At 49.6% G+C, this 12147-nt stretch overlaps 1 protein-coding gene and 1 long non-coding RNA gene across 9 annotated transcripts in view; one reads left to right on the top strand and one right to left on the bottom strand.

Annotated features, from left to right (window-relative positions):
• Positions 1 to 10717, bottom strand: part of Macf1 (microtubule actin crosslinking factor 1) — a 332217-nt gene extending 321500 nt beyond the window's left edge. For 3 of the 8 annotated variants that reach the window (XM_040756706.1, XM_040756708.1, XM_040756707.1), the window contains exons 1-2: positions 10356 to 10443; positions 5968 to 6241 (exon numbers count right to left, since the gene is read on the bottom strand). In XM_040756706.1, the coding sequence (XP_040612640.1) occupies positions 5968 to 6187 (220 nt within the window). In that variant the 5' untranslated portion in view covers positions 6188 to 6241; positions 10356 to 10443. Of the gene's footprint in view, positions 1 to 5967; positions 6242 to 10355; positions 10451 to 10617 lie in introns of those variants that run through there. The other 5 variants (XM_040756695.1, XM_040756698.1, XM_040756703.1 and 2 more) reach the window with 3 other exon arrangements.
• Positions 10718 to 10844: 127 nt separating this feature from the next.
• LOC121143942 lies at positions 10845 to 11689 on the top strand. Its single transcript, XR_005881269.1, has 2 exons — positions 10845 to 11354; positions 11445 to 11689. It is a non-coding gene; the product is annotated as an uncharacterized LOC121143942 (long non-coding RNA).
• Positions 11690 to 12147: the final 458 nt, after the last annotated feature.

The following is a 12147-nucleotide window of genomic DNA, read 5'->3' as shown; positions in this document are numbered from 1 at the left end:
AACCAAGTCCGTGTCTGGTGTGGACAATGAACCTGGAAACAAAGAGCTTGGACGTAAGATCAAGAAGGGCTAGGAAGAGGTGAACTGTCTGATAGGAGGGATCAGAGGTGGCTTCCTGGAGGAGGCTTTAATGGAGCGGATGTTGGGGACAGCGTGTTCTACAATGCTGCCCACCTGGTTAGCCTGAGGCTTTCACAAGTGTAATCAATTTCTTTGCATCCTCTGGACTAGACTAAATCCATGAAGAAAGAACTAAATCTTCAGCTATCTTTGAATATCAATGACAAAGGCAAAAACGGGGAGGGGGGACATGGGAAGAGGTCACAGAAAGATTGAGAGTCTGACTTCATGGGGAGAATGTGTCTTGAAAAACAACAATGGACAGTCTCCTGCAGACAGGCAGCTTCAGCTTCCAAAGTTGGCTCACTTTTCTAATTAATCAGAAAGGCATAATTTCCTCTCCTTCTTCCTCCCTGCTATTGAAGGACGCCCTCCTCCTCTCTGTGTCTGCCTGACCACTAGGCCCGCTTAACTCAAACAGCATGACCATTTCCCTTCTCTTCATCCTCATCCTTCTCCAGGCTAAGTCTCGGAGATTTACAGTTTGCCTGCCCTCAACCTTGAAACAAAATAAAGCAAACTGAACAAAGCCGGGCATGGGGACACGTACCTGAAATCCATCTCTTGGTAGGTAGAGGCAGAAAGATCAGAATTCAAAGTTAATCTCTGCTACACAGATTGTTCGAGGCCAGCCTGGGCTATATATGACTCTGTCTCAAGCAAAACAAAACCAAAACTAAAAAGGGCCTAAATGTGTGATATTAGACGGATGAATGAATACCTAATTGATGGGTAGAAGGTGAATCCCTTTGTGCCGACCCTGCTCTAGTCAAAACAAGACACTTGACAGGTATCTGCAAGAAACTAGTCATAACTATACAAATCCATGTTGCAACAAACATGAATGGTGCCCCCTAGAGTTGTGTGGTTGTAAAACCACATGATAGCCATGTTTAACAATTTTCTTCATCTTTTCCACACAGGTCTCAAAGAATAGAGTTTTTTTGGGTTTTGTTTTGAGACAGGGTTTCTCTGTGTAGTCCTGGCTGTCCTGGAACTCACTCTGTAGACCAGGCTGGCCTCAAACTCAAGAGATCCTTCTGTGGAATATTCCTTTACACTGTGTGAATATATGTTGATATGACTGTTTTTTGTTTTTGGTTTTTTTTGGGTTTTTTTTTTTTTTTGGTTTTTTTGAGACAGGGTTTCTCTGTACTGTTTTGGAAGCTGTCCTGGAACTCTTCTGTAGACCAGGCTGGCCTCAAACTCACAGAGATCTGCCTGCCTCTGCCTCCCAAATGCTGGGATTAAAAGCATGGGCCACCAATGCCCGGCATGACTGGTTTAATAAAGAAGTTGACTGGCCAATAGCTGCTTAACAGGATAAGGTTAAGCAAGAAAGCCAAACTGAGAATGCTAGGAGGAAGAAGGGTGGAGACAGAGGAGTCGCCAGGAAATGCCGAGGGAGCAAGACACGCTGGAGGACAGGTGAAGCCAGGAGCCATGTGACAGAATGTAGATTAATAGAAATGGGTTAAGTTGTAAGAGCTAGTTAGTAATAAACCTGAGCTATCAGCCAAGCATGTATAATTAATATTAAGTCTCTGTGTTGATTATTTGGGAACTTGTGTGTGGGACAGAAAACTCTGCCTTCAAGGTCCCCTCCTCTCTGCCCCTAAGTACTGGGACTAATGGCATGCCCTACCTCCCCCAGTTTAATGTTGCCTACCTTGTTAAAATAACCTCCCCAGCTCCCCCACATCTTGTTGATGCCCTCAATGAGTAAGGATAGTCATTATGTCTGTTACTCATTCAAGACAGGGTCGGAGGGGAAAAGCTACTAAAAGGTCTCAGGCATGGAGTTTAAGGGAGATACTGAGACCAACTACTGGTTCTCTCCATTTTTGTTCCTGCCTTCTCCTTTTTCTACAGGCCAGGATCTCAAGGCTTCTCCCATCGGTGACCTGGAGATCACAGCCAGCTATTTAAATTGTCACCTCTGCAAGAGTCAGACTGGGTCAGACTGCCTAAGAAATGGGAAAAACCTCACACTGGGAGTTACCTAGATCTGTGCCTGCCAATCCTGTGTGACCTCACATAAATCCCCAAGGCCCCAGGGCCTTAGCCTGGGGTGTGTGTCCTGACTAGCTCACAGCCTTTTGAAACCTAAAGCTCTCACAACTGACATTTCGAAGGGGCTAGGCTTGGGGAAATGAGAACAGAGCTGGCAACGAGGGAGACAAAAGGCAAGAAACGGGTGAGGGAAGGCAGAGGAAGGCTGGGCGGCAGCATGTGTGAGCCTGGGAACCCTGCCTGAGAAGCCGCGCTCTCAGCACTGGCTTGCCTCTCTCCTCTGCAAAGGGAGACCAGCAGGGAATTCCCATGGGCCCCTCAACCAAAGGTGGAGTCCTAAGGCCTGCTCAGGATACTGAAAGGAGACAGACACTGGAAATTCTCTACACTTGATGAGATCGGTTCTAACAGCCCCCACTTAGCTTCATAACCAAAACCTGGGGGAGGAGAAAGTTACACAGGATACAGCTGCTTCCAGCATGAGCCTGACTTCACTTCCTCGAGGAAAGCAAACTGCAGCGGAGAGCGTCAGAGCACTCAGGTTCTCCCAGCACCCACATGTGGGAGTCTCCCCAAAGGCAAGGCTGCCTGTTTCGTTACTCTGGTGGAGCCCCCACATTCTAAAATCGAATGGAGACTTCAGCCAGATACTAAAGTAGCAGTCGAGCCCAACTCTGCTGCCTCTCTTCTCTCCTGCTAAAGAAACACACTCAACTGCAGCACGGTTATTTTTAACCACAGCAGTTTCCCCATCTCCACCCTCATTGGTCCAGCCCCCTCCCCAAGACAGTCATTGGTGGTGTCAGGATGCAAAGATCAGCATGATGCCAGAAGCAAAGCACAGCAGCACAGCCTAACCCCCACCCAGCCCTTTCTCAGCCGGCCTGGTGGAGCCTCTGCCTGATGGCTGAGCTCCCTTGAATCCCCTTGACTTATTGCCTAGACTAGTATCTTAAACAGCAGGGCCTTCTCGGAGAAGACTGGAGGGGAAAACTGTCACAAAGCCATCTAGAGCTGTGTGTGAGTGATGGAGGATGGGCTAGGAAATAGAAGGAAGGGGGAAAAATGATGCATCCACTCTGCCTTCAGGAGAAAGAGAGGTCTGTGACTCAGCCTACATGAGTTATACCTCTTCAAGGCCGGGGGCAGGCAAACCCTTCCCTGCAGCCTAGGGCCTGCTCCAAACTTTGTTACTAGCACACTTTTCAGGACCAAGACATTGAGAAGGACAGCTGCCAAGGGCTCCCTTTTGCCCACCAGCAGTTCAAACTGCCGCCTGCCTGCCACACCTCCTTGCTGTGGGCTATTCCAGAGCTCACTTCGTGTCTCCTGACCCATGAGTCTACATAACCCTCTCCCTTCTAACGTCCCATTGCAGCCCACTGCTGCATATTAGTCTCTAAATACTGCCGGCACTCATTTGGTCAGTCACTCCTTACTTGGTGATCTCTAGCAGTCACAGCCTCCCCCCACCCCCACCCCTGTAAGTCACTGAAGGTCAACACATAAAATCAGTCACAGCATTGAATTGCTCCCAGTTGTGAGGGAGTGATAGGCTCCCTGTGGGTTAACCACTCTGCTGTACAAGGGAACAGGAAGAGAGAAAAGCATGACTATAAGAGTGGAGGAGGAGACTCTGGGTACCACTGGGGACATTAGGACTAGAAGGGCTGATGCCTAAGAGAGGAGGAGGAGGAGGAGTGGCCGACACCTTACAGAGAAGAAAATTAAAGCCTAGAGGTTTGATCCTACAAGCTGCATGCCTTGAAGGGCAAGCTGCTGCGCAGAGTGCTTTGTGGATGGGGGTGGGGCATCTGGTACAGCGGAAGAAATAGAACAGAGCCTGGTTTGGGGTGGGTCCTTATGCTGAAGGCTTTACTTCACTGGTACAGCGGAAGAGAGAATGGAGCCTGGTTTGGGGTGGGTCCTTATGCTGAAGCCTTTACTTCACTGGCAACGAGGAACCAGAGATGGCTTACAAGCAGTTGGGTAATAGGAGCAGGTTTGCACTTCAGAATAAAATGCTCTGATGGTCACGTGGAAGGAGGAGGAAAAGACAGAACCAGAGCTATCAGGTAGATCAGAAGGTCCAGGTGAGAGACTATAAGGCAAAGGAGGCAGGCGTGCTGTCTGAGGGACACAAAACAGGCAGCAGGACATACCTTGACAACGGACTGAAAGCCAGTGACATCACTGAATGAGCTGAGGCACTTCTCTGTCTTTCTACCTGCTTGGTGACACCAAAGACTACTGAGGTGCAGAGCACACATCCAGGAGACAGTTCTGGATGCCTCCACTGAAGCAGATCTTTTATTAAGTCAAAACCTAGGCTGAGGGCTGGAGGGAGGCTCAGCAGTTATGAGTATTGAACATTCTTGCAGAGGATCCAGATTCAGTTCTAAGCACCCACACTGGGTGTCTCGTTACTACCCGTAACTCCTTGCCACAGATACAAAAGCCTACACTCTTAACCACCGCTGCTTGGAAAAGGCAAATAGGCACCTCCTGACTAAAGGAGGCAACCCCTAGCCTGTGCACTGAGATCTACACACAACCTTCGAAAGGTGACATGAGTAAGATTCCCTCCTCCAAAGACTTCCTTATAAGGAAATAACAGAGATCAAAAGTTTTTATTCCAGCCGGGCGTTGGTGGCGCACACCTTTAATCCCAGCACTCGGGAGGCAGAGGCAGGTGGATCTCTGTGAGTTCGAGACCAGCCTGGACTACCAAGCGAGTTCCAGGACAGCCTCCAAAGCCACAGAGAAACCCTGTCTCGGAAAAAAAAAAAAAAAGTTTTTATTCCTAACCCTGATCGTTATAGCACTGACTAGTCTACTACAGTGAATGAAGAATAGGACTTAGAAAAACCATGAAATATATATACACAGCCTTTAAAAATAACTATAGGGCCGGAGAGATGAGTCAGAGGTTAAGCGCACTGACTGCTCTTCCAAAGGTCCTGAGTTCTATTCCCAACAACCACATGGTGGCTCACAACCAGCTATAATGAGATCTGGTGCCCTCTTTGGGCCTGCAGGCATACATGCAGGCAGAATACTGTATACATAATAAATAATAAGCCAGGCAGTGGTGGCACATGCCTTTAATCCCAGCACTAGGGAGGCAGAGGCAAACTGTGAGTTTGGGACTAACCCGGTCTACAAGAACTAGTTCCAGGACAGCCTCCAAAGCCACAGAGAAACCCTGTCTCAAAAAACCAAAACCAAACAAACAAACAAATAAATGATAAGTCTTTAAAAAAATAACTATAAAGTCTGAGCCAGGCATGGTGGTGCACACCTCTTATACCAACATTTATCCCAACACCCAAGAGGCAGATGGATCTCTGTGATTTTGAGGCTAGCCTGGTCTACAAAGCAAGTTGCAAGCCAGCCAGGGCTACATAGTGAGACCCTGTCTTGAAAAAACAAAAATAAATTTAAAAATAGCAATAAAATCTGAGGTGTAAATCATAAGATCTTTTTCAAGGTAAATGAAGAAACAGATCCACACTAGAACACAGGCCAGAAAGGAAAGTAACTAGTATATATATAAAACACAACTGAGTGGGAAACACCCAGGGGAAGGTGCATAAATGAGAACAGACCTCATTCAATCGTGGGGGTGGCAGGGTTTTTGTTTTTTTCTCCCCCAGGTTTCTCTCGAATGTTCTTTCATCATCTTTGCAATAACAGTCATCAAAACAATAAACTAGATTCCAGCTGACTTGGCTCTGAGGACCACTATGCCCCCCACCATGTGGTACACACTGGCCCACTCTTCCCTCAACTCATAGCACCCAGCGAGCAAAAGCTGCTGGAGGTCTCTCTTACCAGCGACTCTGACCACTGCACGCTCTGCAGGGTCCAGCACCGAATCCTGGCTTTTCCGCTTCTTCTGCTCATGCAGTGGCAGATTCCAGGGCAAGGTGTCCCCAGGGGGACAGGGAGACAGGCTCCCTGACCTCTCACTCCGATAAGATCGCTCGCTCCGACATGACCTCTCACTCCGACAGGACCGCTCACTGAGCGTTTCTTCATCTGAGGAAGACATGGTGGGCACGCAGGGGTGGCCACGGGAAGGACTGGATGTCCGGGGAGAAGGGATCTAGAGGAGAAAGGGAAGAATGTGAACAGAATGAAAGGGCCACACAAGGAGCACTGAGACTGAGACTCCTGGCCCTGCTTCTGTCTTCATCTCTTTACCTACCTGAACCTCAGTTTCTTCATTACAAAATGAAATACACAGACGTGTATGGTGACTCAGACCTTTAATCCCAGCACCCAGGAGTCAGAAGCAGGTGCCTCTGAGTTCAAGGCCAGCCTGGTCTACAGAATGAGTTCCAGGATACCAGGGTCACACAGGGGAACCCTTTCTGGAAAAACCAAACCAAACAAAATAAAACAGAAATAACACATGCCAAAACTAATTTATGGGGCTTAGGAGAAAATTATATTAGGTATGTAGATAGATAGATAGATAGATAGATAGATAGATAGATAGATAGACAGACAGACAGACAGACAGACAGACCTATAAGAGTCAACACTTGGCCGGGCGTTGGCGGCGCACGCCTTTAATCCCAGCACTCGGGAGGCAGAGGCAGGCGGATCTCTGTGAGTTCGAGGCCAGCCTGGACCGACAGCCTCCAAAACAATACAGAGAAACCCTGTCTCGTAAAAGCAAAAAAAAAAAAAAAAAAAGATTTCAAGGCCAGCCTTGGCAACATAGTGAGTTTAAGGGTATCTGGGCTATATGAGATCTTATTTCAAACAAAACAAAACAAAAAGCCAGGCATGGTGGCTCATGCCTATAACCCCAGTGCTTGAGAAATAGAGGTGGGGGAAGGCTGGAGATATGCCTCAGTGGCTACTCTTCTGGAGGTCCTGAGTTCTAGTCTCAGAACCAAACTAGGATTTGACAACCTTTTCTGACCAAATCAGCTACCAGGCATGCACATGGTACACAGGCATGCATGCAGCAGTTAAAATGATCACAACATAACACAATTACATATATATATATGTATACATATACATATGTATATATATATGTATATATATATATATATATTTGGTTTTTCAAAACAGGGTTTCTTTGTATAGCCTTGGCTGTTCTGAAACTCATTCTATAGGCCAGGCTGGCATTGAACTCAGAGATCTACCTGCCTCTGTCTTCTGAGTGCTGGGATTAAAGATGTGTACCATCACCAGCCAGCAGTAACAATGTTTTTAAAGATGAAAAAGGAAGAAAGGAGGGAGGGAGGGAGGATGGAGGGAGGGTGAGGGAGGGAAGGAGGCAAGAGGATCCCCACAAGTTAAGGTTAGTGTACATACTGAGATACAGAGTGTAAGTCTGTCAAAAGAGAAACCTGTAAATCTCCCTCCCTACCACCCAATGCTGGGGCTTGAGCCTAGGGCCTTGCACATGCTAGGTAAGGGCTATACCACTGGGTTACAACCCTAGCCCCAAATACTCGTAAACCTTAAATACCATGTAGCTGGTTATGGTACACACACCTGTAATACCAGCACTCAGGAAGCTAGGAAGCTGGGGCAGGAAGACTGAGGTCAGTGTCTTCTGGGCTATATTCGAAGACCCTGTCTCAAACAAACGGGCTATAGAGAAGCATGGTTAAGAACGCATACTACTCTTGTAGGAGACCCAACTTCGGTTCCCAGTACCCACTGCAGTAGTTCACAACTACTTGTAACTCTAGCTCCAGGGTCCAGACACCCTTGTCTGGCCTCTTCAGACACCTGGTTCATGTGCATATATCCTTTCACAGACAACGCATGCACACAGAATGAAAAATAAAATAAACTTTTAGAAAAGTATGGTATAACATGCTTGTAATCCCAGGACTCAGGAGGCAGAGGCAGGCAGATCTCTGTGAGTTCAATACCAGACTGGTCTACATGACAAGTTCCAGGCCAGCCATGGCTACCTAGTGAGATGCTGTCTAAAAACAAATAAACAAATTGTGTGAATGTTACTTGTATACTAATAGCCAGGCAGAAAGATATCAGTTTAAATTCTACTCCATTATTCATTAGCCGTATGACAATGAAGAAGTCATTTAATCTTGTTACCCTCGACATTCTCATCTATAAAATGGGAATGATGCCACCATCTAATCTCACAGCACTGTTCGCAAGAATTAAACAATATCCTTTCAGTTTATGCCAGGTTCCCAGTGAGCACTCAATACGGAATCTATTATTACATTCCCCTTCTTACCTCCCAGGGATGCTATAAGGATAAAATGGGACAACAGATGGGAAGTATTTTCAAAAGCTAATGCACAATCTCAGCAGCAGGAATGAAAAGAGACTTGAGCTAGGATAGGTGGAAATTCCCAATTTCTCCAGCACACAGATTAGACACAGCACTAAACTCAAGCAAGGTAGCCTGGCTATAAATTCTGGTTCTGTATCTGACAGTTGGTGAGATCAGGGGCAAATCACTCTACCTCTAGGAGACTGGGCTTCATCATCTGCACAGTGGGGGAGGGGCAACTTCTCCTTCGAGGATATTTTAAGGACACCGTGAAATGCGAATGTAAACGTAGCTGGTAGCATGTATGTCACACAGCAGGCTTTAGATAAAATATTCATCGGCTCATTCCAAGGGCTGTGTGGGAATACATCACACAGCATGGGGGCAGGGGTGATGGTGAGGACCTTCAGTTTTTCTGGTCAGTTTAGCTAGTGGAGGGAGAAGAGTAGAAACAAAATCTTTCCAAGCCAGCTGGGCTCCACCAGCCAGACTGGGCAGCCTTCCCTGAGCCAGGCCCAGCTCACTGGCCAGAACCATCTGCTACACATGGCCCACCACCCCGAGGGCTCTAGGAGCCAAGATGAAGCATGCCTTCAGCTGTCAGCCTTCCGATCAGGACCCAGATCCAGCTCAGGTAAATAGTTCTATCTGGGCTCTAGAGACCGGGTATGGCAAAAGCTGTCCCCTTCCGGGGAATATCTGGACACAGGGCTGTGCAGAGTAGGGAAGTGGCCTAAATGCTTGGGTCTTTGGTACAGCTCCTCCTAGGTTCTGGGAATCTCAGCTTAGAAGCAGCGCTCTCCCAGATCACTGACATCTCCTGGAGCACAGAACTCAGATAACAAAAGAACATCCCACCATGCAGGGGGGTTCTATGAAGCCCGGGGCAGATGGAGCAGCCGTGCCAGGGTATTCCTGTGTCAGCAGTGTGAGGATCTTTCCATGGAACACCAAGGTTCTATCTTACCACCAGAAGAGTTGAAAAGATCCAACGACTGGCACAGCCTTGCCCTTAATCGTAACATTTGACCTCAGTCTCACCATTACCTCCCACCTCTTTTGCCGGGTCGAGTACTGAAGTGACAGCCCCAACCTCTAGGAAACTCAGGCTGTGCACCCATCCTACCCTCAGCCCTGGGCAGGAAACTGCCCCTCCTCTCAGACCACCTGCCTCATTCAAGAGCCGCCCATTCCCCTTCTAGACGCCCATTTTTACTACAAAGGCCCTCAAAAGCAAGGCCTCCTCCGTGAGAAGCCCAGCCCTCCTCGGCTCTACCCGGGTCGGTGACAGTCTTCGACCTCTCACACACACACCTGTGTGACCTCCGGGCTTCCGCCCTACTCCTCAATCACTCGGATCACTCCATACATCCTGGTAGGCAGGAACGCGCGCCCACACCCCCCGTGCATCTCGAAGGTCCCCAGGCCACCTGGGTCCGCGGTAGGCATCTGACCCGGCACCGACAGGCTGCTGCCCTCCCCACCTCGCCTCCACCCCCACGGCGGGGGGAGGGACGCTTCCCGGAGTCTGTGGCGGCGCGGGTGGGTCCGCGTGCCCGGCGCGCGCGTGGCTGACAAAGAGCGGGGACGCGTGACCGAGGATCGGCAGGGCGTCGGTGCCATCGGCAGATCTCGGGAACCCGGAGGCGAGTTTCCCTGCCCAGCTCTGCCCACTCCTGCAGGTCCCTCTCGTGTGTCCCATTTTCCCCAGAAACACGCCTCCCTTTGGCCAGAGCAGAACTCCCTTTGGTCCGAGGGAACCCCAGCTCCGTGCGCTCCGCACTCCCCGCGCTGCAGGTGCGAGGCCCGCACGACTGCGGTGCCCGTGCCTGTCAACCCGCACGCCAGCCGCCCTGGGGCTGGGGTGAGGCCGCCCGGGCTCCAAGCATCGCCGCGAAGCCGGCGGAGGAGCCGAGGGCCCCGAGCCCGCCCCGCGCCTTACCCTGTGAGCGCGAGGAGGAGGCCGGCGGACGGCTGCGGCGCGGCAGAGGGGGAGCGGCTCCCACAATGGCCGAGCTCGCGGCGCCGAGCCCCCCGCCCCCCGCGCCCTAGCGGCGGCGGCTGAAGCGGAGCCCGCGCAGCCGCCCAACCCGCTCCCCACCCCCGGCGCCGGCGCCGCCCCCCGCCCGCCCGCCGCGCTCTCCGCCCTGTACCCCGCCCGCCGCGCCCTGCGGGTCTGCGGCCCCGCGCCCCTCGGTACTCACCCCGCGTCCCCTCGCAGTCCCTCCCCTCGCTACGGCACCGGAGTCCGTGGGGCGGATTCGCACCTTTCACTCGCCGCGCCTGGCCCCGAGGCTGCTCGCTGGCCCGCCCCTTGGAGCTCCGCTCCTCCAGTCCCAGGATGACTCTCCCAGGCTAGGGCTTTCTGCCCGGCCGGCTCTAGCCCGGCCCGGGTTCTGGAATGACCCCGGCCTGCCCTTCTGCCCACTTCCTCTAAAACCACATTCTGTCATCACTCCTGGGGCCCCTTTTGGAGAAGGCCCTGGGGGACTGAGTCAGGGAGGGACTAGGAGACTCCATTTCCCCCTTAGGGGTAAAGAGAAGAAGGGAAGCAGGCCCGGAGATGAGAATCCGGTCTCTTGATTGATTAGGCACACTTTAGGCAGCGCCTACCTTGGAAGAAGCTTCTTCCACTCATAAGACGTTTATTGAGTTCCTTCTGCATGCATGAGCTAGCGATGTAAGCACATCTTCTATCCTCCGTGCTACAGATAAATGTGTCTAGAATGGTTCTGCATTAAAAACAGTCACCATATGGGTATGTTCTGGTTACTACTGTGCAAAGAGCTTTACCTGGTCTATGACAGACATAATTTTCTTATCATTCATTCATTCAATCTCTATGTTTTGAACTTCTAGACGCTAGTTACTGAAGATACATAAATGAGGAGGATGCATCTAATCCCTGCCTAACGGCCCCAAAGGGTTTACAGTCCCGCAGGTGAAACAAAGATCATAAAACATCCCAAGAGACAGCATTATGGTCTTTCAACTATGAGTGCACAACTAAAATCAGATGATTTACTCAAAGGTCCTCTAGGGAGATAGAGGTGGAGGATCACAACTTCAAAGCCAGCAGAGACCTCTCCAGAAAAACCATGTCATGAGCACACAGAGGGAGGAGAATCAAGGATCTGGAGTTCAAGGTCTACATACATAAGATTCCAGCTCAAAATAAAACCAAACCCCAAACAAAGAAGCCACAGCATATTGTAAATGCTAGCTATACATAACTTTCATAAATCCCAAATAAATTTTAATTTTTATTACACCGTATATGTTTGTGTGTGTGAATATATGTGCCATGACTCACAGTGTGGAGGTCCAAGACAATTTGTGGGAGTTGGTTCTCTTCTATTATGTGGCTCCCAGAAACCAAGCTGAGGTCCTCAGGCTTAGCTGAAAATACCTTTACCTGCCATTTCACTAACCTAAAAATACACCTTAAAAGTTAAAAACAAAAACAATTGCCTGTTGTGGTAGTGTATGACTATAATACCAGCACTTAAGAGGCTGAGGCTGGAGAATTACCATGAGTTCAAGACCAGACTGGGTTACAAAGTGAGTTCAAGGCCAATCTGAGCTATGTTTTAAGAATTTGTCTATAGCTGGGTGGTGGTGGCACATGCTTTTAATTCCAGTACACAGGAGGCAGAAGCAAGTGGATCTTTGTGAGTTTGAGGTGAGCCTGTTCTACAGAGTTAGGTCCAGGATAGCCAGGGCTAAACCGTGAA

This window comes from Mesocricetus auratus, unplaced genomic scaffold (genome assembly GCF_017639785.1).
Source record: "Mesocricetus auratus isolate SY011 unplaced genomic scaffold, BCM_Maur_2.0 Super-Scaffold_100014, whole genome shotgun sequence".
NCBI classification, from domain to species: Eukaryota; Metazoa; Chordata; class Mammalia; order Rodentia; family Cricetidae; genus Mesocricetus; species Mesocricetus auratus.
This window is presented reverse-complemented; position numbering and strand designations above follow the sequence as displayed.